General features: G+C 37.7%; 1 protein-coding gene across 8 annotated transcripts in view; it reads left to right on the forward strand.

The window, feature by feature from the left end:
* Hrb27C (Heterogeneous nuclear ribonucleoprotein at 27C) overlaps nt 1–25,952 on the forward strand; it is a 149,735-nt gene extending 123,783 nt beyond the window's left edge. For 7 of the 8 annotated variants that reach the window (XM_081733473.1, XM_081733480.1, XM_081733478.1 and 4 more), the window contains 2 exons: nt 5,457–5,541; nt 24,997–25,952. In XM_081733473.1, the coding sequence (XP_081589599.1) occupies nt 5,457–5,541; nt 24,997–25,157 (246 nt within the window). In that variant the 3' untranslated portion in view covers nt 25,158–25,952. The remainder of the gene's footprint in view (nt 1–5,456; nt 5,542–24,996) is intronic. The other variant, XM_081733474.1, reaches the window with a different exon arrangement.
* The last annotated feature ends 1,833 nt before the right edge of the window (nt 25,953–27,785 follow it).

A 27,785-nucleotide genomic window follows, 5' to 3' on the forward strand; every position in this document is an offset into this window, starting at 1 on the left:
GGTTCGTTTCCCGTAGGGACACTCGGTCGAAAATGTGTAAAAGCTTCCTGAAAGAGGTTGTCCTCATTCACACCAGGTAAATGCTGGGGTGGTACCTAACAATGGTTCTTGGCCGCTTTCTTCCTTTTCCATTCCGCGGCTAGTGTAATCACAGAGGGACATCATCCCTCATACGTGATGGGCTAACATGGCCATAAATGCCGAAAGCTTAGAAATCTAATTCCTAGTCCTAATCTTTCCCTGGTAGAAATGAAGCAACGGAACTGCGCGAGGGCTAGCTGCAGAAATATGCTAATACCACAAAACCATGTTTTCGCATTCTTCACAAGTTCTTGGGTTCCGCAAAATGCGAATACTCTACTAAATCATCAAGATACGAAAATGGCAATGCTGAATAACTGTACAAGACATGTTGAGCCGTCGCGAGAGATAAAGTGACAATTTGTTTTGACCTATCATCGTTATAGACGAAACGGAGGTTCATTCGTATAAACCAGCTTGAATCAAAAATCCAGTGGGTGGAAGCACCTCGCATCTCCTCGTCCAGAGACAGTGCTTCCTGCGCAAGGTGTTAGTGATGATCATGCTCTTGCATAAGATTTCCAGGTGCAACACAGCTAACACTTTTCACCTAACTTACAGTGGGAGGACTTTCCATGATATAAAGTATCATTACGACATAATATAAATCATGATTAGTGTCCATTGCGGTCGGTCCCTGCGAAACAAAGATGGAAGGGTACTGAAAATGTACGACGCATTCCATAGGTGACAGGTGCTTGTAAGACATGCCGAACGAGTATGTTGAAACAGTGTAACTGGTATTTATTCTGCCAATAAAACCCTATATGAAAAATAGGAGTGTTATCTCTACTTTCTGTCCAGCTTGTACAAAAGTACGAACTTGGTAATGTTAAGTCAATTACTTCATTCTTTGTGAAGAGATTATTGCTCGGTAGTAGAAATATTGGTGAATAACGGAATTAGTAACTATATTTAGTTTTGTCCAAATTATTAATATCGTATTCACTTTTTTTTTTTCCTCAAGGAAGTTTTGAATTCTTTTAAGAACGTAGAACTTCGTGGAATAAAATCAGTGTATGCTGTTTTTGAAGTGCGTTACAGGTGAATGGAAAAACTGTGTACATCCACGACAAATAAAAACACTTTTTAGAAAATTACACAAGACAACAATTAATAAAATCTTTTAAGTTTATGTGTACTACAAAGAGACTAGCGTTAAGTGTGGGACTAAACAATTATCAAATTGTTATACATAGGCCAATATAGCATAGTCTGTAAATTATGGCAGCAGTCATACGATGTTATAACTCAGACACGTTTTGTGATTAGTAGCACGAAAACCATTCTCCGTATTCCTATATAGGAAGTTACAAAAATGTCAATATTTCGGGAACAAATTTCTCATATCGAAATAAGGAAAAAGTTCATATGGACCTGTGCTCAAAAGTGGATCATTTTGGAGGTACAGGGTGCCGAAAGCGTGAAACAAGTGAATTTTAAAGTTCATAGCTCCATTACTATGGGATTAATCGTAGTTGGATCAAGACATAACTGAGGAACTGGTATGTGAACTATCCAAATATCCATGTTTAAGAATACTCAAATACTTGCACATCAATTTTTAGAGAGATAGGTGGAGAGTAGTCAAATACTCCCAAACAGCCTTTCTAAAAATGATCGAGCAAGTACCAGATGTTCTAAAAATGGATATTTGGGTAGTTCAAATACTAGTTCCCCAGTGATGTCTTGGACCTGACTACAATTGGTCCTATAATAGTGGAACTAGAAGAAAGTTTCACGTTTTCGGCATCCTATAACTACGAAACTATACACCTCCAACCACAGGTCCATATGTACTTCTTACTTTGATGTGAGGAATCTATTCCCAAAATATTGTCACAATTTTTTGTAACACCCTATAGATGTTCTGACTTAACCATCTTCCAGTAAGAGCATCCTGAATGAGAATAAAATGGTGCGCGTAAAAGTAGTTACATAAACTTTGCGAGTTTTCCTATCCATCGTTGCCTCCTGTATTTTTCTTTAGTAGATAGTTTCTTTGTGATGGATGCGCAAAGTTGTCTTACTAATTTGAAGCTGTCTGGTATTTTGACAGTTTTGTTTTGGGACAGTATACCCTTTTATGGTCGTTGAATCGTAAACAGGTATATATTCAAGACTCCTTCATTAAAAGAAGCTGTATTTGACACCGACGTCGGTAATTTGAATACAAGATGGGTTAAAGTCATTGTTGATTTATTCAAAATTTTTAACATCAAGTCACGATTTTTTGGTAGAATTGTTGATATTACTTTTGTAAGTGGCGCGTGCAGATTCTGTTCCTTGCAGTCCATTTATTTCACCTTTCCGTTGATTTATCTTTGATTTTCTTTATGATGCTTGCAGAGAACTCAAAAATATTAATTTCAGTACGTAAGGGAATTGTGCATGTACGCATGTACTAATATTTTACTGTACTGTTTCTGAACAGTTGTCATTCTTACGTGAGACTTGGAGTTTGTAACATATGCACATTCAAGTATATTTTTATGAAATACATTCGTAGATTTAATTTGATTAGTTTGTAAATAAGATGCGTTACATACCGGGAACTAGTCAGTTTCTGTGCACTGCAATCTCCGCTATTCTCTTTGCTTTATTGTAAGAATAAGCTGCTTTAATACTACAAATCAGTGATAATTATTAGCTTCCTCTAGGTTTCTTTCCATTACACTTTCCTCGCGTTTTTCACGGTATAATTTAGTTCGAAATAATATAAACTAGAGTTGTATCCAATATTCTTATCTAACTTTTGCATTTTTCATCGCTTTGCTGCTGTCCCAGTTTTTTTCATTTCTAAATACATACAACGAAGATTCTATCTCACACCACTGTTTGTCTGCTTCGTCTAAGATTTTGCAAAATACACTTTTCTTTATAAATGATTTCATTTTAAACTAATATTTGTAAAAAATAGATATGAATTCTGTGTATTCGAATTGTGAGGGATGATCAGAAAGTAAGGTTACAAGCCTGCAGTGAAACGTGTATACAGCCAACAGATAGCACATACATTAGGTTATTTTTCGACAATGTCTTAATACTGGTTGGGACACTTCTTGCATCGTGGGATGAGTTTGAAGATTTACTCCTGAATTAAAAAAAAATCCTGGCCTTGCGTATTTAGCGTGGAGCCCATCGGGAACGAGCTTTCCGCCACTGCAGAATATTGTGCACAATGTGATGAACGCTTCCGAACGACATTATCAATTTTGCCATCAGATGTCGAAACTTGATCCTCCCGTTGTTCTGAATCAACTCCTCCACGCGAGCTGTGTTCAAATCTGTTGATGCCATGCTAGGTCGGCCAGTGCGCTCCTCGTTGGTGACGTTTTCTCTGCCAGCAGCAAACTTGCGACACCATTCTAAGATATACTGACATCTCTTTCCGTAAATCTTACCAGCTGCCGGTGAATTTGAGCCGCGGTTATATGTTTCGCCCACAGAAATCTAATAACTGAGCTGACTTCTTCGCGAGTCCAGTTTTCCAAGCGAGTCACCATTTGTGTTTACATATAACTAGCGCTCTGTACCGTTGCCGACTCCATGTATTAAAATTACCGCACACTTCTCATTCCTTTATAACAGACGAAACTCCAGAAATATCGGCCTTGTAACCTTAGTTTCTGATCCTCCCTCGTGTTATCGCACAATCTTGTAATGACGTAATTCACCTAGCATTATGAAGTAATTGGAAAGCTACCAACCAAAAATTTTTGAATTGTGGTTTGATAACAAGGCCTAAAAACAAAAACGGATGTACTGACGATATAATTTTAACTAATATGCCTGTGTTGTTAGACATGGGCTTGTATAGACGTGTACTGTCATGGAATTAATAAAAACTGTTGACTGTTATTAGTCATGAGAAAGCGTAACAAAAATTTTGTGTATATGTATGTGCTTAATTATTTGGATTGTACTTAAATTTGAATATTAACAAGAGCATTACTTCGCATTAATCTCGTACCTACTATTGAATATTTCAGGTTATCAGACTATCTTATATTAAGTATTAATTCAGATGAAATCTTACTTTTCCATGGTATATTTGAAAATGCATAAACAATACCACAAATTTTGAGGATTTGTTTTGAAAAAGCAATTGTGTGAAATAAAATTGACAAATTTGTTGCAGATAGATGGTTAATATTTGGAATAAAGTTACATATATCATTACATAATTGTTTTTAATTGGTGAAATTAGTTTCACTTGTGTGCAGCCAGATATTAAACAAATTATATATGAATGCAGTTTTGAAGGGATATAATTCACGTCAAATAATTTAGGTGAATGTCTAAATAACAAATAACTGTTCTCACTTGTATTTGATGTGAGTGGATTTACTTTCGTAAATCGTAGCCAGACAATACGAGGTAGCTGTAAAGTTTCCGGAATACATGTGTTTTTCTAAATGAAATGGAAGTTTTATCTAATGTGCTTCCATTTGTAAAAACTACTTGTGAACACACAATATTGCAATTACAAGCCTAGTAAGTGTGTTGTATAATAAAAGAGAAATATTCAAGCACTAACGGTATTGATAGAGAAATTGTGCTTTGCCTTGGTAAAGTTTCTCATTTCAGAGCAAAATACTTGTGATTGAAGGGCTCAACAACAAAAGGAGTTCCATTTTGACCCCTTATTGGTTTATGTTCTATATGAAGCAGAGAAGTTCTTTTCTGTTTAATGGTACAAAATAGAGACAACTCACAATCAGATCTGCTGCAAAATATGCGAATTAGCGTTTGGTGTTGCCTCCATTTTGCACCAGTCGCCATAGCAGAGTTTTCAGGATTACATTCAATTTAAACCGATAAAGGTGTCAGCATGAAACTCGTTCTGTTGCTGCTCTTCAGTTACATTGTTGTGTGATACAGCTGTTATGTTGATTTTGCTTGCCTATGCAGGCATACCTAGAAGGATCATCTTCATTTTTGCAGATTATCTTTTTCTTTCTCGCATCAAACATAAATGTGTAAATTTATAGTGAGATCTCTTAAAAGTATTTCCTTTAGTAGCTATACCTTCGGCCTCCACGGAAATATTTCTGTCGGTGACCAGGAAGCTTTAATTTTCTTGTCATCGTATGCTTTCTCAAGTAACTTCAGTAATGAAGTTACTACGCCAGTTGTGCAGTGACAGCGTGGTCGCCACTAATTATTATTTGAACAATTCTGGAAACTTTTTGAAACTGCCTCGTATAATTCGTGGTTATGGATGCTAGACATAGTTTTATAGATAACTTGCTCAAGATGTCGGGCTTGTTTCAGTAAAATAATATTAAATGTATAGTTAAGTATTCTTGAATCCCATCCCGACACAAAAATAATATGAACTATATTACTTAGGAAGTTTTATTTTGTCCTAGGAGGCTTCAAGTTACGGACCAGCCAGAAGTTACACTCAAGATGGTGTAAGCCAGACAGCAGGCTATTCGCATCCGCCCCCTCCAGGTGGGACATCCTTTGAGTTTTCTGATTGGAGCTCATGACATCGCTGAAATCTATGGCACCTTTGGAAATAAGCCAATATTACTTTGAATGTTTTGCACTCTTTTGCGAAAAAACAGTTTGGTGAAAGACCATTGTGTCTTTGTAAATAGAACACTTTTATTATACAGTTACTTGGACTTGTCCCCATGTGGTTGTGTGTGTGAGACCTGTTGTGTGAAAACTCTTGTCTTTGATGTGTGTGTTTTTTTTTTTTTTATGTGTGTCTTGCCCTCAGTTACATGATTTATTTTTAAAAACAATGACTTAAAAACAAAGTTTTCCCATGTAAGAAGGTAAAGAACAAAGGAAATTGTAAATCTTGTAGCATATTTTGATCATCATGCTTTTTTTTACCTTTGCTGGAAGTAGAATCTTCATTTTGTGTGCAGAGTCTGCATGGGTTAAAAACTCCTTGTCAGTTTGTTATCCAGCGGTAGATGCTGGGATTTCATGTACTTGCATGCATGCAGCAGTCATTATTTAATTGCTCACATGGTTGGTCTTGTAATGTACACAGTTCTCGGAAATCTGTAGAGCTTTAGAGGAGTAAAAAACAGAAGCTTAAAAGTATTTGTGCTTTTCTTTTCCATCCTCTTCTCTGCATGCTTCCAGCTAGCTTGAGTGTTATGCGTTACATGTTGAAGAATTTTCATTATTAGAAAGGGCTAGATACTTGAATAAGCAACACAAGTACGCAAAACTGTTCTGGTCTTTTAAAAATGGCATTCACACGTAGTGTACACTTGTGGGGGGGAATTTTGCAACATATTAGTAGTATTTTTTCTGGGTGGACAAGTTAGAGTAACTGCATAATAGAAAGTTTATAATTAATATAAAGAACGTGGCAGTTGATTTATTATTTGATGAAAAGAAACTTTCTTTTGGAGTCAGTACAAAGTTCATAATTGGCATTTATATGTTGGCTGCAAATATGAATTTCAGTGTTGTCTGTAGATATCTTTTTATTATACGTTTATCTGAAATGTAAGGTAATACTGTTCATTCTCTCCTAACAGCCTTACAAATACCTAAAATTTTTAAATGTAATATTTGATTTGTGTTATCTTCGTTTTCTGAAAGGTAAATCGAAACATTGTAACACATACATACGATTCGATCATATTGCAGGGTTCTGCGTGATCAAAACATTGTTCTTCGTACATAAATCAACATGTCACAAAGTCCGACATTAAAATAAGGACATAAAGATAAAAACATCTTGTTCCTCTCCTGCAAGTCATTCATATCTCGTGTTTATGCTGTGTAGCCTAGAGGAGACTACAGTAAGAAGAATTTTAAGAATGATTTTAAAAAAATTATCAAAAGATTGCCATCTTGGCCGATAATTATTTTTTCTAACCAGGGGCCACGAAGTTTTTGAACGATCCCCTAAATCGAGTTTTCCTATTTTCTACGGATTAAGCACATCATATTGAGTTGAGTGATGGTTTGAGTTTGGCTACACTGTATGTAATGCTCCAGATATAAGACAAAGAATATTTTATTGAATAAAATATATTGGATCTTTTGATCCTAAAACATGATGAAAAAAATTGCGAAGTAGAGTGAGGACGCGAATACCCACACATGACGTTTGTGTATCACAAAACCCATGTGACGTCACTAGGGTTCGAACGCATCTGAGAGGGCTGCTCTATCATCGTTCACAGGAGGACCTATCCAAACGAGACTTTCTGAATAGAAACAAGTACACGAATAGCGGTTGTAGCAAGCATAGTAATAAACATATCCATATATTAATTTTGTGTTTGCGCCTGCCTGCAGTTGTTAGCGTCAGTAATGATCGAATACAAGTTGGCTTTCGTGGTTGTGCAGCTTCTGATAAAGTGAGTAATACACGAAAATGATAAAACTTGGTGAAAAATTACATCTATACTTTGATGATGAGATTTTCGAAGGGCCAAGTGTGAATGTGTCATAAAATTACGTATGTTGCTTTCTTTAAGGTTGATAGAACAGTTTGATATTCAGAGGCGTATTGCTTATCCTTAGTTCACGTGCTAGATTTATATTTTGTTTCTTTGACTTTTAATAAACCCATGCCCTTTTAAACTTAATTATCATTACAGATCTCTCATTACCAGGTTAATAATGGTTTTATGAATATAGTACAGGCAATTCTGTCCACTTCGTGTATTACAGCTGAATATGACAGGCGCTTGCATCTAACTGCGAGTCGCAAAGCCAAAAGCTATAGTTAAATGGTTTCACTGGTATGTTTGGTTTCCACTTTTTTGGATAAAAAAAAGTTTCAAGTGTACTCTTACCTACGAGGGTCATTCAGATAAAAGAACCGTTTTTAAGTAAAACACAAGCAACAGTACAAGATTTATAGTAGAAAAACTACATACTCGCCATACCATTCAAGCATTCGTCATGGTGTGGTACCAGTCTCTCTATACATTCGTTGTACTGTTACCATCAATGTATTCAAAGGCGTCTTTAAGATTACTAGCAGTGGAAAATGCTTCTTAGACGGTCTTCCAGCGTCACGAAGTAGAGAGTTGTTTAACCTCTCAGTTGGCAGAATGTTCAATTTCACCAAATTCGGTGTCTGAATCAGGAGCTCAAGATCTTTTCGCTAGGAAAACGACTTTGCATTGGATATTTACATTTAACATGCTCTCTACTTCGTGACGACAACCCATCATTGTGTGCGTCCCATGGAGCTAGACAAACCATTCAGCATGTTCATCTTCGAGCTGAATTTGACTTATAGCAAATGTGCGGACACTGCTTGAAGATGACCACCGAACGATCTCTCAGATTCGTTTCTTCATCACCTCCATGTCCTACCCGGATTGTGATGTGATGTGTAAATTAATTTCTTACTTTCTGCAAAGTGTATTGTCATTAAATGAGTTCTTCGTTTCCAGTTCCACAAACACCCCCGACATTTATTCTACTTCTCCTATCTTTCATACTAACTTGGGTCTTTCTTTACCCTTGCTGGGTAGTACCGTCAGAAGATTAATATCCCACTGTGTTCTGCTTTTTTCACTGTGTTTGCATGTTTTCATTATACTGTAGTCGGTATGTGTGGGAGACCCGACCCGTTACTGAATGCTGTACATTAACGGGTGCAAAAGGACCTTTATACCGTACCCAATCTCAATAGCTCTTACCACTGTATTTTGTCGCACATGTTCAAGGCCCACAGCTCGATAGGTTTCATTCCACGTTTCTACCGTCTCGTTTGGATCAAACTGCGGGTCGTAGGTGAAGTGTACTAAATACTACAGTCGAGTGTTCCTTCTTTCCGGTAAGCACTTTCCCACTGCTGATGATCTCAAGGATGCTGCCATATATGATTGAATACGTTGGCGGCAATAGAATATAATGAATACATAGAAAATCTTAGTGTGAATATGTTAAAAATTAGAGTAAAATATGTAGTTTGTGGACCTTAAATCTTTTGGATGTCATTGTCGTTTTTGTTTCACACCAAAATGGATTTTATTTCTCTGTGACCTTATCAGTATATATGCAAAACTTAACGCTTAATATGCAATACATTGTGTGGCCATTCATCATCAGACACCCCTAAAAAATGCTTGGGATCGTTTGTATACGTTATACAACCTAAAGCGTGGTTAGTTGAGAATAAGCGCATATCAGCTACAACAGTCAAAATGGATAGATGATGAACTGAGTGAGGCGAAAGAGGGATGATCATTAGCGTCCACAGATTTACCCCAGTCGACAGTGAGTGATGTTATCGTGAAGTGGAAACGAGAGGGGTTATGACATGCCGGGCCAATCTTATTAAAGCGAAAATATTAATAGATCATGATCGTCGATGCTTGAAATGTGTGGTGAAGTCAAACCGTAAGGCGTCATTAGAGATGAGAGCACAGAAGTTTCGATCGGCTTCCAATAGTGCTGCAAGTGATTGTACCGTCTGCCAGGAGATCGCCGTACTTGGTTTTCATGGTCGAGCAGCAGTTCACAAGCCACATATCACAGCCTGTAGTGCGACCCATCGTTTATAGTGGTGCAAGGAACGCCGCCGTTGGGACTCGCGAACAACGGAAATATGTCCTATGGAATGATGAATCACTCTACCAGACGTGACGATACGATGGACGTGTGTGGGTGTGGCGTATGCCCAGATAACGCTGTTTACTGGATTGTATCGTACCCACAGTGAAATTCGACGAGGAAGTATCATGGTGTGGTCCTGCTTATCGTGATGGTCTTGGTCCTCTTGTTTAGTTTGGGAAACGTGAATGCCAAAGCATACCAAACGATTCTAGACAATTTTACGCTACCGACATTATGGGCAGAATTTGGTATTGGCCCATATCTGTTCCAGCACGACATTTCTCTGTCATACGTCAGGTATTACAAGCACATGGTTCGAGGACGTGGGTGTAGAAAAACTTGATTGGGCAGCGCAAAGTCCAGATCTCAACACCATTGAACACCTTTAGGAGACTTGGAACGCAGCTTGAGAGCCAGGCCATACGCCTGAAAATACCACTGAACTGTTTGCCGCTTTGCAGGATAAGTGAGCAGATTCCCGTCGACACATATCGCAAATTAATGAAAAGTCTTCCTCGAAGGGTTGCAGAGGTGATTGCGGCAAAAGGTGGCCCTACAAGATACTGATATGACGGTGAGTGATTGGATTAACGTATTGCTATGGGTGTCCGGTGACCCTTCCTTTCTTCAGGTAACAATAATAATAATAAAAAGTCAGGTAGGAGTAATTTTACTATGGGGTCGTTATTTTACAAAGGAACATGAAATTTTAAGAGAGAAAAAAACTAGAATTAAACAATATTTGAGCAGAAGTGTAAATTTGGATGAATTGTGCAGTTGCGGCGCATGCCCAGGCATAAAATGTGACAGTAATTTCGGAATGAATTACTTTGAATGCGGTTTTCGCCACATGTAAAATACGACAGAAGCGGAAGGCAACATTGACTTACTTGTCTTGAATACTGTACTATTCTTCAAACTGAATTAATGCGTAATCATTTTAATCTTACGGGCAGAGTGACTTCAGTATGAGATCCTGTATCATATCTAAATAATAGCTTCTCCGGTAATGATTTCGCATCAAAATTTTCACTCTGTGCATAGTGGTATATTATACAAAGTTTGGAGATGCTTTCAGCGTGGTTTGGTGCTTTTTAGTTATTTTCGATGATAGAAGTTTCTGTTCTTTAAAAGGGTAAGATGATTCTAATTCTAGATTTTTTTTTAATGTTCTGAGTGAGGTACTCGCTTGAACTCTATATAAGCAGGGCTCTGAGTAATCCCAAAGAAAAAAAAAAAAACAATTATTATTAGTAGATGCTGTTTGATTATAACTTAATAGAGAAAAAAGTAATTATGTAGATTCGAGGAGTTCGTACCTTTGAAATTCTTGCTTCGATTCGATGTTTTGAAAACTTTCCACGGATTGAATTTAAGAACAAATAATTATTGCACTGTACAGTTTGTAATTCAGTTTTAATCATAGTGTCTCCAGTTTGTAAAATTTCGCTTCTACAGATAAAATGCAACACTGCTCTCATATTAGATTGGTGCGAATGAAAAGTCGAACAGGTGCGTCATTTCCAAAGGACAATAAACGAAAACTCCAATACCTGATTAATATAAATAGTAGTTGTCTGCAACCATTTACCTCTGCCTCGCTTAGCCAACTATAAGATTTCGTGGCGAGAAAAATCGGGAGTTAGCGATGCGTTACACTGTCCAGATCAGTGAAGAAATAAGTAAGATACTGGGAAATACGATTTTTAAATCAGAATTGGTAATTCGATACAGGAAATCTCGGTTATTCCGAACACTCAGTTAACTATATACCTTCAGACGGCAATTTTTGTTGGCTGGTGTCAAGCTATGTAGCACCCATGAGTACAACTTTTTCATCTTATCGATTGCACGGAGCCACCGAACGATAGTGGTATGGTGTATGCCTAACTCATCTGCAATGGCATAAAGCCACCGAACGACGGTGGTATACCGTGTGCCTAACTCGTCTGCTATGGCAGAAACCACCGAACGACAGTATGGTGTATGCCTAACTCGTCTGCAGTGGCATGGAGCCACCGGACGATAGTGGTATGTTGTGTTCCTAACTCGTCTGTAGTGGTATGGAGCCACTGAACGGCAATGGTATGGTGTATACGTAACTCGTCTGCCGAGCCACGAATACTTTTTCGATTGTACGTTTCTACAGAGTTCCTGAGGAGCTCATTAGAACATATTAATCATTTTGCAATGCTTTGTCCCCGAAACTAAGTTTAATAACGGTTAATAGTGCGTTCATTCACCGTTCTTGGGGCCAAATGCACTTTTAATGTTTTATTCTACTTGCTGTTTAGAATGTCTCAATAATTGTAAAGAAAAATTACTCGCAATTGTGTTGTTCTCAAGTATGCACTTCCACACAACGCTGTTCCATAACGCACTGTGTCCTGACTGCCAGGCTTGTGAAAGCGGACATTTCATTCGCATAAATCTAATATTTAACTGTATACACATATAATATTGTATATGGACAAGAAAAAATAACATTTTTTCCAAAATTTCTATTAAAATTAACATGTACTGATAGTGAGTTTAAGATAAAACGGCCTTTGGGTAGTTTTTGTACTATTCACAGTATGCTTTAAAAAAAAATATCCGCATATGTTTTTTATGTAATGATGATGTGATTGAATGGCTTAATCTTTAGCAGATGAAGGCTTTTTGGCTAAATAGTTAACGTGTTCCCAGTAATGGAGACTTCAAGTTTAGTTCCAGTTAACGTGTTCCCAGTAATGGAGACTTCAAGTTTAGTTCCAAGTGGAAATTAGTGTGTACCAAGTTCCCAATTAGTGTATACCAAACTTGTTCTACGTCACAAGTTTCATATTGCCTTGGTATTTAAATGGGACGTTAAATTCCAAACAAATGCTGTAGGCCTAGATAAAGCTTTGAAATGTAGCTTTGCTTTGATAAGCTTTGAAATAACTTGAAGTGCACATCACTCTGGTTTCCATTTCTACACTTCTTCCAAGATGATACATAAATCAAAGAATAATATTAAAACGTGTCTGAGTAATGAGTAAAAATAATGGGGAAAACTACTTAATGTAACAAGCATATATTTTTGATCATTCTTGCATTGTTCCTCAAAGCCTGTGATGTTAATACATGCTAGTACAGTGAAGAATAAACAGAACTTTGGCTTCTACGGCATTGTATTTGAAACGACTGTCCTGTGGCTGCACAGAAAGATTAGCTGATCCGATACCACTGTAAACTAGTTATGGTACTGTTGAGTGCTAATACTACACTCCATCAGGGTAGAGTAAGGTGACACTTCAAGAGCATCGAATTTTGTATTGAACTGGGTAAAACGTGTATGGAGACTGTTGCTCTGCTACCCCAAGCGTACAGGAGAATAGCCTAAATTCACGAGTGGCACAAGCAATGTACAAATGATGGCGTTTCCACCGAAGACGTAACAAAGCACAGCATTCGTGTCCTTCCGCACACTCTACATTTACGAATTTGGCTACAGCTGATTACTACGTCTAACCGAAGACGAAGCACATCTTCGCAGATCTCGAAAGTTCAGACATCTTCACGGCGCAAAACCTTACGTCTGATTATAGGGATCCCAGAGTTGTCAAAGGACGTTAGACATGGCCCACTGTTACTCACATACTCTGATATTTGGGATACTAAGGCCATCGCCTGCACAAAACGCTCACTACTTTTTAGACTATCAGCCATGTAGAAGCAAAAGTGTTAAGGACTACCAGGTTGAGATGCTTAGTCAATTTGTTTCCTTGTTAGGCAAGTGTAGGTTTTTGTACTCGAATGTTTAGTGTGTTTGGTACTGGAATCGATTCTCGATAGAAGTTGAAGAATACAATGTTGATCCAACATTATTAGCTACTTTAATTAATTGAAAGTTCTCTCTAGAAAGCTGGAGATAATGGCGTTAGGGCTACACATTACTTGTCCGAATTTGCACCATCTGGCTGGATCAGTGGGAAAGTTGTGGGAATTGAAAGAATTAAGAAATTTTAGTAATTAAGTTTACGAAGCAAAACAGTGAATAAAAATACTACTTTGAAACATACGCAGACGACATACACTTCGTCTAGATTCCAAATTGTGAATTGAAGACCTGATGCTAGTTTATCAGATCATATTTCCCACAGGACACACCATTTAAATGAAACTTGACTGTCAATATCGGAAATGTTAAGAAATCCTTAACATGTTGTAAAAGTATCCCGTCGGGGGAAGCATTTCTCTGGCGTTTGAAAGGTTACATCAAAATGTGATTATATGGCTATCACCAAATGTAGCGTTGAGGCTAGGAGGAGGAAAAGTTCGATGGTTCTGAAAGTACAAACGCAACTAATAACACATCTCATTGTGTGGATAAAGTATCGCACAAAGTGAACATTTTCACGGTGAAAAGTTAAAAAGCGAATAAATAATAATAGTAATAGAGTAATGTAACGAAAATGTGGTGCTTAACAATTCCCTTTCTGAAATCTTCAGGGATAAACAAGCAAAATAATAACGTATTCATTGGAAGTAACATGTTGCGCAGGCGACAACTTTCTGCTAACGATTTCAACGCTCTCAAAGTAGAATGAAATGTCTTTGGAGACGAAGGCGGCAGAAATCTCGTTCTCCATATCATTTCTGTTTCAGAATTGTCTGTTTCTCACGGAAGCAGCGCGGTGGGGGATTACTTCATACAAATTTTATCACTTCAAATTGACGGAAGAAAAGCTACGTAACGTCCTATTCGAACATTAGGTAACTTTCTTACCTTAGTTTCAAGTGATAAAAGTACAACATTTACCAATGTGACTTCCCTCACTAGCTACGCTTTCCTCATATCGTTGTCCAGGAAAAGAAAAAGGTGATAGTTCGTGAGAGGTCTGGAAAATATAAAGGATAGGCGAAGATTTTAAATCTCCTTCAGGATGATAGTCAACAGTACGGAGAAATGATTGTATAGAAATTCCAGCTAGTGCTTTCTGTAAAATAATCAGTGAATGTGTGCCAGCAAATTTCGTTGTGGAAAATGAAAGAATGGGGTATTAGTTAGTGAATACGTAGAAGCCAAAAAGCAGTAGAAAATCAATTGAATCCACCGTGTTTTTCACTGAGTGATATGGTTGGTGCTGGTCAGTCGTTCAAACACCTGGTCTGCTCTATCCTGCCGCCAGTATTTCTATAAATAATTAAAGAAAGCACTTAATTTATTTCCAAATAATTATATAATGTAGTCTTTGCATATTAATGAGTAAGGAAGAAACACTGAGGATCCAAGTAGTAGAAATACAATTTTCATATATATAGTTCAGAAAATGAATGTGGTCTTTGTTACTAGAATCTTCTCACTGAAAAAACGTTTCACATATATGTATTGGTGAACGATGAAAGACTCTTTATTCTAATTCGTGGAAAAGAGATCTGTTACTACCAGTTCCCACCGAAGAAAAGAAATTATTTGCGTCGCAAAAATAAAGTATAAATTGAAGAATGATTTGTCTTTCCAAAATATACAGGGCGTCCACAAAAAGTACTTATATAACCTGGTGACGGTTATATGACCATTGGGAAACGACTGATGGTTGACAGTTGTGACACCTGTCGATCAAACACTTTAACTACTTTGGATGGAAAGAAGGCTTTGATGTCCATTCTCGTTTAGGACGATTACTTGGAATTGGAGCACATCCATTCCCATCTCATGCTAAAACTATGCAGGGAAGGGTGTATGATATTGAAGAGCTTAGGAAGGACATGCACTGAGATTTGAAGTTTAGTCTGGTGTCAGTTTATGGGGCACCTGTTTGGAAAGCTTCACTAATTCACTTCACTAATTCGGTGTTAAATGCAACTGGAAAATTCCATCTCTTACCTGAAAACGTTCTTTTGAGATTGGCAGATCTGGCCGATATCTGTTTCATGTTCCGCTTTCAATGCATTATCATTAAACGTTAATACTCGGCCTGCTCGAGATTCATCTCCCAAAGACACTTGCCCCCGATAAAAATTTTCTGAACCATCTAATCTGTTATTTTCATTTACTGTGTTCTGCTCAGACACACTGTATATGTTTGGAACTTCTATGGGTGCCATTGTGCGCAACTTGTACTCGTAAACTATGCAAGCTTGAATCATAAATTTTTCACATTCATGTTACAAGGTCACTTTACTACTGCAGACGTAGTTTTCACGCAGGCGATAGTCAAAAGACTAAAATGTACCCTTTTCATGTCACGCGAAATCATTGGGGAGCAAATCGATACATTGAAAAGCGCAAGAACGTTTTTGGTTAGCTGATGAAAAACAGAGGGGTACTAAACTACATACACTCACGGGTTTTACAACTCCCTTTCCAATGTATTATGGAACAATATATTCTATAAAATAGACTTCTTGGTGTTTCATCTTTGGTACCTGATAATCTTGTGTTGATTTCTTAATCTGTTGAGGACAGATGAAATAAGCAATCAGGTCACTGTTTTAAGGGTATCAGAGGTAGGTTTTATAATTAATTTTTTTTTTTTTTTTTCGACTTATGTTAACGATACCTTATTGTTTGAAATTATGAACTTTATGTCGCTATCTTCCGTTATGGCCGTGAGTCTGGGCTATTGCTCTGACAGCGAAATTTCTGTTGGAGCAAGCTGGTAAGAAGTACAGTGATGTCGGTTAGTCCACTTCCGCTGGCAGGTTTTCCGAGACTACCCACAGTGCGAGATGGTTTGCATCCAAGGGTCCTCAACCAGGGGATACAATAATTCATTAGTGAGACGTCAGGGGACGTAACAGGAATGTTAATGTATGCTATGGCTTGCCTTTCCATATCCGCAAAAACACGAGTGAAATCATAAGTCGACAGCCAGACTGGTGTATGGGAGATGTATGGCTTGACGCCTTATCCTGATGGTGGCATACCTTATGAAATCTACATAAAAGCTGGAATTTCTGTACAAAACTATGAGTTCAAGACAATCATCTTATGACAGTCCAAATTAACTTTGGCATGAATTTGGTACTATGTGGCGGGTGGTTAACTTGCTATTGTAACTGAATCCTGGAATGATCATGACATTCTTGGGGAAACTTTCCACTATTTCCTGAAAGCATGGTCCGAAATGTTCACGTACCATAGGTAATAATATATTGCTTGGACTTCGTTGGAGCCGGCCAGATAAACGTATGACTCATCTAAAGTGACCACAAACCCTTCCACGTTTCACCAGCAAGATATCGTTCTTACAGCGTGCGACTGTTCATAACATGTTCAGCAATGTGCTGTGACAACTTATGAACTCGACTTTTAAGCAGCTTGTTTAAATTCAAATCCGGTTAATACTGGTGTTCACAATTTTCATTGAGTTTCCAATTTTACTGCAGTGGCTCTCTGGTGCTGAATTTGACTCAAAACTTCGTTCACGAATTGGTAATTTAAGTTTGGGTAACAAAATAAATTACAGGCGCCAACATATCCGACAAATATTGTGTTTGGTCGGACTTGAGTTTTATGTCTGAAATTCGAGTATGTCATTGTGCAAAATATATAAATCTATTCTTTCACAAATATTAACCTTTCCCGGCGAATATTCTCATTCAGATTCGTTATAACACTAAAATAATATTGTTTGTTGGCTGTTTGCCTTCGGGAAAGAATTGCGAGGTGAGAGCAGCATCATAATATAAGAAACAAACGACATAACTTTGATTTTCGAGCAACTTGAATAACAAGTGGGTAAACTGCGAAAATAATGTGCGAAAAAGATCGTGATCGAAACTAGGAGCAGTGACAAATCTCTCACTGGCGCCCAAGAATTTTATGCTGTGCGTTTGATAGAGTATTGTGCATCACGAGCTGCTGCTACCAGGCAGAATTATATACTCTTACCTGTATTTTCGATAGCTGGCGCAAGTATACCTAGCAATTCAATAATAATAATAATAATAATAATAATAATAATAATAATAAATAAAAATTAAGAAAAGGTCGAAACTGATTAGCAGAAGGGGTGTCGTACACTACGCTATGAGCTCCGCTGAGAATCGAGCCCGGGTCTTCCACAACAAAGGCGAGTACCGCCAGAAATTGAGAACTTCAATGAGAGGTTTCAATGTATCCACCATATAGCTCGGACCTACCACCGTCAACCTATAATTTATTTATTTCTCTCAGAGCTTCGTGAATGGTGAAAAATTAGTTTTAAAAAAGGCCTGAGAAGACCATGTATCACAATTTTTGACCAGAAACCACAGTTCTGTTGTGACAAGATGATGATGATGCCATGAAAATGGCATAAGGTCATCGAACAAAATGATATTTGTGGTTTCATAATATTGCTTCAGGTCACAAAAAATGTCTTCTAATTTTTGACCATCAAAGGCTCAGTACTTACGACCTGATATTATCATGATCTCTTGCAGAAACTGCAAATTAAAATGCACGAAGTCCAACCTCAATTGCTCGAGATTATGCCACTCATTCTTTACGATAACGCTCACCCAAACTCGCGAATATCGTAAATGGAAAGCTACACGAATACGGTTGGGAAATGTTACCTCATGCTCGCCAAAGTCCGGACAGAGCACACCAGACTTGTACGTATTCTAAAAGTTGAAACAACCTGTTCTTGTACATCGCTTTTAAATGGTCTAGAATTTAATACTGAAACTTCCCGGACGTTGGGAAATTAAAATGAGTCAGAGAAATAATTGAAAATATCCCCAAAGTCAGGGAAATTGTTATATTTCAGAGAAGCAGGGATTTTGTATGTTTGCTCAGAGAAAATATTGCGTTTTCCTAAGCTTTTCCTCAGTTTTTCTCAATTTTAGTGAATAAGTTAAAAATAATGAATAATATAAAAAATATAGTACGTAAACCAAAGTAAACCAGACTGTAACTGGACTGTGTGTAGTATGAACCAGCATCTTCAAACTCAATTTGCAAGGAGGTTTCAAGATATTCTCCTGCAATAAGCAACACTTTCTTTTTCAATAGCCTTCGGAATTTGAGTGGCCCACAAATGTATCATTTTGTTCGATGACCTTATACCATTTTCATAGCAACATCATAATCCTGTCACAACAGAACTGTGGTTTCTGGTTAAAAAATTGTGATACGTGGTCTTCTCAAAAAAAAATATAGGTTGAGCTATATGGTGGATACATTGAAACCTCCCATTGAAGTTCTCAATTTCTGGCGGTACTCGTCTTTGGTGTGAATACCCGGGTTCGATTCTCAGCGGAGCTCACATGGTTTGGATTCTACGTTAAGTCGTAAGCCCACATCTCACGCATAGTCGCTAACGTGAATCTTAAAAAAGGTTAACATCAGTTGTCCTGTAGAACATTGCATCTTGAGTGTCTTCGTTACTGGCGAGCCCGGGCTTTTCTACATGCTCTGCCGCTTGGATATTACCTCAAAGTGATGGATCCAGGTCTCATCTCGTGTGATCATTTTCTCCAAGCCCACACAAACTTCGTGTCATTATAAGAGTCGAGTGAACGTCGACATATCTTCACAACATTGCGCGTATGCTGTCCGGTAAGCTTTCTTGAAACCTATTTCGCAGACTTTATGTAAATAAACTTCGTTGCGACTGATTTTCAGAGCACTTGCAGGCTCATTGGTGGTTACGCTTCGGTTAGCCAGAATCTTCTCTTGAGCTAGCTGAGTGCCGGAGACTTTGGATCGTCGTTATGCTTTTTTGTAATTGATGCACTCTGTTGTGGTAGAGCGCTGTCCCCGTATTATGCTGTAAGACTGTGATGAATTTCAAACCTTGACACACTTCCACATCAGAGAAATGATATCGTTGCTCTCATTCTTCTTCCTGCACACTGCGAATCATAAGTGGCCTTGGTTACTTTGAAACAGAGGAAAGAATATCGACCGATTTAAACCTTAGCAACGTAACTACAAGAATAGGATCCATTGTATGTAGGTATTATGTCTTGTCTACAATCCAGGCGACCTCAGTAAACTTCTGTTATACAAATACGGTAACTTTGAGTTTAACCTTGTAGTGAGGTTGCGAGAGGCCAAGTGGTCGCAGTAATGCCTCTCATTGGTTATAACGTCGTTGTGGAACCCTTGCCTCCCGTTTGTATACTACAACAGATATGCACCCCATAGTATCCCCGCAATAAACAATAAAGTGCCCACACTGAAGGATCGTTCGGGCCGCCTTAATTGGCAGAACGGCGCCTGCCAGTGTGATCACAGTCACTTTGCCCTCCCATGTGAGCGCACGAAAATAAAAGATTACTGGATGCACGTCTACGTTTTTTTGTAATTCTCTCGGGCGGTTACTCCTGACATCTGCTCATCTCGATAACGTCTTTGATGGTATCAGGAGAGACTGCATTTGTAAGGCGAATGGAGGGCGATGGGAGCCGTTTCTGTCTGATTTTATGGAGAGTATTGTAAATTTTTTGAAGACCCTGTATGTCATATCTGGGATATTATAGAGGCACCATGTTGAGATTACTACCTCATACCAACTTTGGGCGAGATGATGAATTTCTGCTGATTGTTTGCGTTTCTGCTGGTCTTTTTTAAAACTTAGATTGAATTAAGGAATTCTGTCATTTCAAGGTCTATGTGAAGTACCTACAATTGTTTCTTGCGGAAGCAAATGTTTGAAATACTGGCATAGTCATTCAGATACACATTATAACTCACTTCTGTGTAATGAGTGTCACATTTTCATACACAAAATGAACAGTGGTTGTGGACAAACAATCCTTCCGTGAAGTTCAAAAAGAGTACAGAGCTCGTAAGCGTAAATTCGTTAATGTAATTCCATACAAAGATGTATCTCTTGATATCATCTTGAGTAGATGTGAGCAAGGGCGGATTTAATGTTTTGCTGACTCTAAGTTAAAACGTATATGCCATCTCTAATCCATTTACAAAATTTCAACACAATAAAAAATAAATAAATAATTTGCCTGATGCATACCTTTTTGTTTTAACATTTTCGTATAAATTTTAGTGGATTTTGCTATGGTGATAGCATATTGTGAAGAGCCTCTACGCAACTGTCTGCTGCAAAATTCCATTCACCGTCAACCACTAATAACTGAACCCAATTCAAAGGGGTTCGCTCTGATTTTAATTGTGCTTATTAAACTTCGCAGTTTTTTTTGTCTTGCTTATTAGCTTTTCGTTCAACATCCCCCTAAGAACGTTAATCCCCTATACCCGGATCGGGTATTTCAAGCATTTACCAGGGGTAAATCGGATCCTGGTTACGGGAAGGAAGTGGATTTGTAGATGCTAAAAAGCTTAAAAATAATTGTGGCAAAAAAAAAAAAAAAAAAAAAAGGTATTTTCCATTTAAAGAAAATTAAATTACAAACAAAAATAATATTCATCAGTGACAGCAGGATAGTGTGATATTCTGTTCATGCAATAACGAGGAGTGAAGCACATTTCCAAATTGCTAATCGAAAAGTTATTATCTCTGAAAAATTATTTCATGGTGAGAACTACTTCTCGACATCACACAGTCAAACGTATATGCTCAGAGTGCAGAATACCATGCATGCTTACAGCAGGAATTTCACATGTTCGTTCATCTTCCAAAACTTTTTTTTTTTTTTTTAATAACAGATTTAGAAATTTGTTTTAAGCACTTGTATGCGCGTCCGTCATAATGAAGTAAGTTTCCTTTGAATTATTTTTCGATTGTATTACATGAAAATCCTAGATTTGTTGAAAGATACCCTAAATTGTATTGAGTTTTTCCATCTGATAGTAGATCCTGAAGTATCGGAAAGATAATGTGCCAGTTTTGTCAAACTTATTCACGACACAGGTTAGTGGATTGGATTGGGGTTTATAATCCCTTTCAGCACCGAGGCTGTATGAGATGTGAACCTACAGCTTAATATGGGATCTTAACCACATGAGTTCCCGGAAAGCCCGACATAAACATTCAAACCTTGCAATATATGTCCAGAAGTTTGATAAAATCTATATAGATAAAAATAAAAGTCACTATGTTTGTTACTTAACTCTTGAATCACTCAGCGATCTTGATCCAATTTCCAACATAGATGAGGTTCGGACATCATTTCACTTGGACTTGTAGCTTAGAGGGGTTGGAGGAGGAAATATTTAAAAATGATCAAAAATGACCTATGTTAGTTTCGAATTCATAGTTTTTGGGCTCGCTGAGATGAACAGTGACACTTCGTTTAAATACAAATTCAGCCCGCAACTTGAGAGAGGGGAATATATATATATATATTATAAAATCGAAAATGACCGATATTAGTACCGAATACATAGTTTTCTGGGTTACTTAGATGAACCTGGACACTTTTGAGCCGTTTAAATCCAAATTTAGCCCTTTGTATCCAAAATGAAACGTAATCTCCCCGTGCGAAGAACGAGTATTCTGCAGTAAACGAATAAAACGGAAGCGTTAATGTGTCAAGAATGTCTAAAATATGATTATTTCATGTTTTCCTTGAAATGTGTGTTTTATGTGAAAGATGAAAACATACGCGTACATTTTTATGCAAATGTGTAAGATTTCACAGTTACATATCAGGCTCAACACTTGCTGAGCTTGCAGAGTCTAATTATATCCGCAGCAGTAAAGAAAATAAGTTCGTACTTGAAAGTCTGCCTTCCAATTCAGCATTCTTATTTAGCCAGGTGCGTGTTATGATTGTGATTAGAGAACCTTTCGAACTGTTCTCTCAGCTTTTCTTTATATTTCAAACTAGCTGAATATACCCATTCTTCGCATATGGGGAGGGGGGGCTGTATTTGAAAGTCAACACCTGTGGGAGTATCACCATTCATTTCAGCGACAGCGAAAACTATGAATTTGGCGCTAATATCGGTTATTTTGGGCTATTTTAACATGTCAGTAAACCTCTCCCCCCGCTGACCCCCGGCCCGCATACAATGGTAGCTGAATTTGCAAGTCATCGCTAATGGAAGTGTCACCATTGATCTCAGCGACTGCGAAAACTATGGATTTGACACTAATATCGGTCATTTTGGATTACTTTTACATGTCTCGGTATCCCACCACCCGGTTGACCCTCGGCCCGCATCCAAATAGTTCAATTTGGAAGTTATGCGATCGGAGTTTCACCATTGATCTCAGCGACCGCGAAAACTTCGAATTTGACACTAATATCAGTCATTTTCTACTACTTTTACATGTCTCGGTAAACGCCCCCTGAGATCACCCTAGTTCGAGTTTAGTCAAAAAACGCTTTGCCTTGGTCTGGGATCTGAACCAAGGTATCCGTGACCAAAATTTAGTAACTCTTGGTCAACTTGTCTGGTCCCCAGGCAGGTCCCGGTAAACGCCCCCTGAGACCCCCTGGTTCGAATTTAAAAAAAAAAAAAGGTCTTGATCTGGGGCCTGGACCAAGGTACCTGTGACCAAATTTTGGCAACTCTCAGTCCATTTGTCTGATACCCAGCCTGCACACAGACAAATACTTTATTTTACTTATATATTAGATAATATTTGAGACTCATCCTCGAAAAGTGAAACAGGTCACAAGGAGTTAGAAACATTTACAATATTATTTGTGTGTAACGGGGGGAAAATGTCCAAAGATGAGTGATACATTAATTGCTAGATCTAATGAAGCTGTAGAAAATGATATATGTGAATGTAAAATTCATCCGTAGTTTTCGGCATAATGCGGAAAAACTAATTTCTTTTTAAACGCAAAAATGATGCTGTACGAGTGCTGTACCTTTTATTGAAGTGAAATTGATACTGAAATAGGCTCTCATGAAGTTCTTCATTATGGCACTACGTACTATGGTTAATGATTTCATTACAACTGAAACTGTGTTGTTTCAGTTTAAGTATTTGAAAATGAATAGTGATGATGCTGAACATAAACATGCCTTGTTTGAGCTTTATCATCTGTGGAACCGCAAGGTAGTTGATAGAAAAAGTTAGCAATTACAACTTTTAATTAATGATGATTTTTAACTTATAGTATACAGCGAACAAAAGGCTTGGGGAACAACTAAGTAACACCTAAACAAACTAACAACAGAATTCTACCGGGCACTTCCTATGCTTCAACTGTGTATTTGCTTCAAGTAACACTATTCTTTATGTAAGACTTGCACATAAATTCATCGAATTTTCCATATTTTCAACTGATCTGCATCAACATTTTCTTTTTATTTGATTTCTTTCGGATACTTCATTCATTTAAGTATGACCGTACTTTTTGTGTGTGTGTGTGTGTGTGTGTGTGTGTGTGTGTGTGTGTGTGTGTGTGTGTGTGTGTGTGAGAGAGTGAGTGAGTGAGTGAGTGAGTGAGTGAGTGTAAGTAAGTAAGTAAGTAAGTAAGTGTGTGTAAGTAAGTAAGTAAGTGTGTAAGATGCTCTGAACAGTCTTATGTTGTATCATGTTTTTTGATTTTATTCATTAATATAGCATATAATTGGGTAGTGCATATAATACTCTCAAACTGCTAGTCATGTGGAGCACTTTGAGATATAAGATATATATATATATATATAGGTCAAGTTGTTTTATTATTTCCAACCCTGAAGGAGTGGGGTGGCTTCAGGGCAAGGAATTCCTTGTTTTGGAACTTGCTCGACAGATCTGTTCAGGAAATATATAGGTTATCCCCAAGTTTAATATCCCTTTAAACTGCGAGGCTATATGAGGCGGGACCTACTAATTAACGCAGAATCCGAATCACGGGAATCGAACCCGGGTCTCCCACGCCAAAGGTGCATACGCCAACCGCTTAACCATGAAGGAGCTCGGTTCAACCTTGGAGTCATCCCTAGTTAGTTGAAAAGACCCTAGTTAGTTATGTCAACTTAATAGTCTTCACGGAATTTTCGCGTTTAGATCCTTCAACTGGCAGAAAAATGAATTACAGTTACCCAGAAATCCATTTCAGTTTTTACTCACACGAAGAACACCAAATTAAACAAGCCCTCACTGCGGGTCTAGTGACGCGTGTACACCTTGGTGGGAAAGCATTGAACGCATTACGGTGGTTCGAATTCACCTTAAACTGTAGGCCCACGTCTCATATGAGGCCAACATAACAAAGGAAATTACAATAGTGATAAGCCTACTAACTAATCGTACTTTCTCCAAGAAGCCTAGTTCATTACAGTTTTGAACAGTGACGTGTTTACCTTTTTGCTTAGAAAGGTTCTACAGAATCTTCTCATGTGCATCAGTTGAGCAGGATTTTAGAAATAATTAACAAAAGGTGTCAGCGCACACTGAAATTGATCGAGGCTCAACTACTTTGTAACATAAGATAACTCTGTTTCTATTTCAGTTATGCATTATATATCTTACAGCATCTGTCTAACGGATGTGTCTAACTCTCATTCTTTCTCCGTAGGTCAGCAGGCAGATTTTAACAACAGCAATCCTGCATACAACGCAGGCCAAGGAGATGCCACAGCTGCCGGGGCGTATGCAGGAGGCCCAGGTCCACAGCGGGGCGGGAACTACAGTCAGCCGGCACAAGCCCAGAGCTTTCATCCTTACCGACGCATGTAATGGCGGTGAGAGCTCTAATGCAAACGAATGGATAACACAGCTACAACAATTAGGTGTTATCAGTGAACTTGGAACAGGAGCATTGTGATTCACGGTGTGTGAAAGTGGATTTCTTTATTATTTTTTTTATAAAAGAAAAAAATATATCCCCCCACAAAAAGTCCATTAATTCCCTTTGCTCCATTATCATTGTGTTAAACCTGTATCACGTTGTATGGCGATACTCTCAATACAAAGAGAATAGTTATTATTTTTGTGTACATGAGTATGACAACATGTTTTCGCTATTTTTTTTTCCGTGATAGCATGAGCTATTTAAATGAAATTGACAGTTATATAAAATCTATATAAAATGAGAGTGCAAATCTGTTTTCATGCTGCTATAATGAACATGTTGCAAGAGTTTATATTTGAAAAAAAGAAATCATTCCTGTATTCTCTTTTAAGAAATAATTTCTCCATATAAACCTAGGTTTGTATGTAGAAATGCTGATGGCATATGATGTCGCAAATTTGAAAGAGAATTTATTTCTGAATTTTATTTCCATCGTTTGGTGGTGAAAATTTTTTCCATGTTATGGAAGTGAATTTGAGAATAATAAATATATATATATGAGTTGTTTTTTGGTAGCATCTCATCACAAACATTAATCTGTCCATCTTTGAAGCTAGAAGTATTTGACATACTTTATTCACAAAAGGAGAAAAAAAGAAACATTTTGTTTAAGCTCTGAGTGTTTGTATTGTAGTTATGGTATGTTTGTGAAAAAAAAATATACGCACCTTTTAAATTAATTTAGTATTAATTTGTTCCCATGAACCTGCTGTTATGTAAACATTACTAATCTCGGTGACAACATAACTACACAGTGACACCATAATCAATTTTAAGTTAGTACAGAAAAAAAAAAAAAAAAAAAAGAATTATGTCGCCCAAGTCACACAAGATAAGGGAAAATACATCCAACACTGTTCATGTGATTTCACCTTTTTAGGACGGACAGGGACTTCAAGGAAATCATGGGCCTTTATGTTGGCGGCCCTAGTACCCCTTCTAATTGTTACAGGGACAAGGACGATACCTCGTTGTAAAGCTTATGGAACACAGATTCTAACTAGATAACTTTTGTGCCCCCATACCAAACCCGTAGAAGAAGAAAAAGATTATTTAAAAAAAGACGTTTTGTTTTTGGAAATTTGTGAGAGGCTGGCAACATTGTTATACGCAGGAAAAGATATTTTGACGTGTACGCCAGACATTGAGCACAATCATGTAAAAAATGAAGGGCGAAAGTTCAATACCAAGTTCCGAATGTGTTTCCAGTGTAGAAATTTTTCGAAATATATTTTGGTCTACCCTGATGTTGGCAGCCCTAGTGACGCCCCTAATTGCCACAGATATATAATCCACATCTCGTTGGAAATCTTATGGAATACAGATTCCAACGAGGTAACTTTTGTGCTCCCCGTGTCCAAGCCGTACTTAACCCGTTAAAGAATAAGAAGAAAATAAAGAGTATTTTTAAAAAAATCAAACTTTTTGGGACTATGCCAACACTGTTATTTGTCGTTTGCAAGAAGAAAAAAAGTTCACATATACGCCAGACATTGGTGACCATTATTATTATTTAAAAAAAAAAAAAAAAAAAAAAAAAAAAATGCGGAACATCGTACCTGCGTGAACCATCCTGTATATTTTTTCGATGGACTATCATCGTCTATCCTGACGTTGGCAGCCCTAGCGACGCCCCTAATTGTCAGAGAGGTATTAGCTATACTTCATTGGAAAGCTCAAGTGACAGATTTCAACAAAACTTTTGTGCCTGCCTTCTCTTCTGCTGCGGGACTTTCGATGCGGATGAAATGCACACGTTGGAAAATTTCATCCTTCGTGAAGAGAGAGATCCCTAAATCATCTCTAGGTTAATTAGGAACCGAGTCACGGAGGTTTAAACTACTAGCTCAGTTCCTGAGAAGGTAACTCCATCGAAAGACCTCCGTTTGTGCGTAGTCTACAAGCAGATAGCTGTTTCAAACATCGCAGTGATTCCTGGAAAACAATTTTGTTTTCGATACTAAGCGTACTCCTTTCAGATAAGGGGTACAGGGCTCATAGCGAGTCACTTTTAACTAAAAGCTACTTTTTTCAAGTTGGTCACTAAAAGTTACTCTTTTCAAGTTGGTCACTAAAAGTTACTTTTTTTCAAATTTGTCACTAAAAGTTACTTTTTGGGAAGGTAAAGTGACTTTTTCGTGAGATTTGTGTTTTGCATGGACAGTTTTCTAAGAAAAATATTATAAAAATAAATGGAAAAAGGCAGAAACTTGTTAATCATTACTCTTCCGAAAACTTCAGTATTTGCTGCCATATGTACAACAGTCAACTTTGTTCTCACTTCAGTTTTTATTCTTTCTAAAGCACAGTGGATGGGTGGTAGATGTTTAAGCTCTCAAGATGGGGTTGAGAACCCTTCTGTGTCTATTCTTTCTTCTTTCGTAATAGACTTTTAATTTTCTCTCGTAATAGTTAACGCTCCGCTCAACGTTGTGTGTGTTTGTATGGTTCATCATGTTCGTCTTGTGTTACGCTTCTTGTATGTTCTGACAAGTAGGTGATGAATTTGAATA

This window comes from Thermobia domestica, chromosome 12, assembly GCF_964235325.1.
Source record: "Thermobia domestica chromosome 12, izTheDome1.hap1.1, whole genome shotgun sequence".
Classification (NCBI taxonomy): domain Eukaryota; kingdom Metazoa; phylum Arthropoda; class Insecta; order Zygentoma; family Lepismatidae; genus Thermobia; species Thermobia domestica.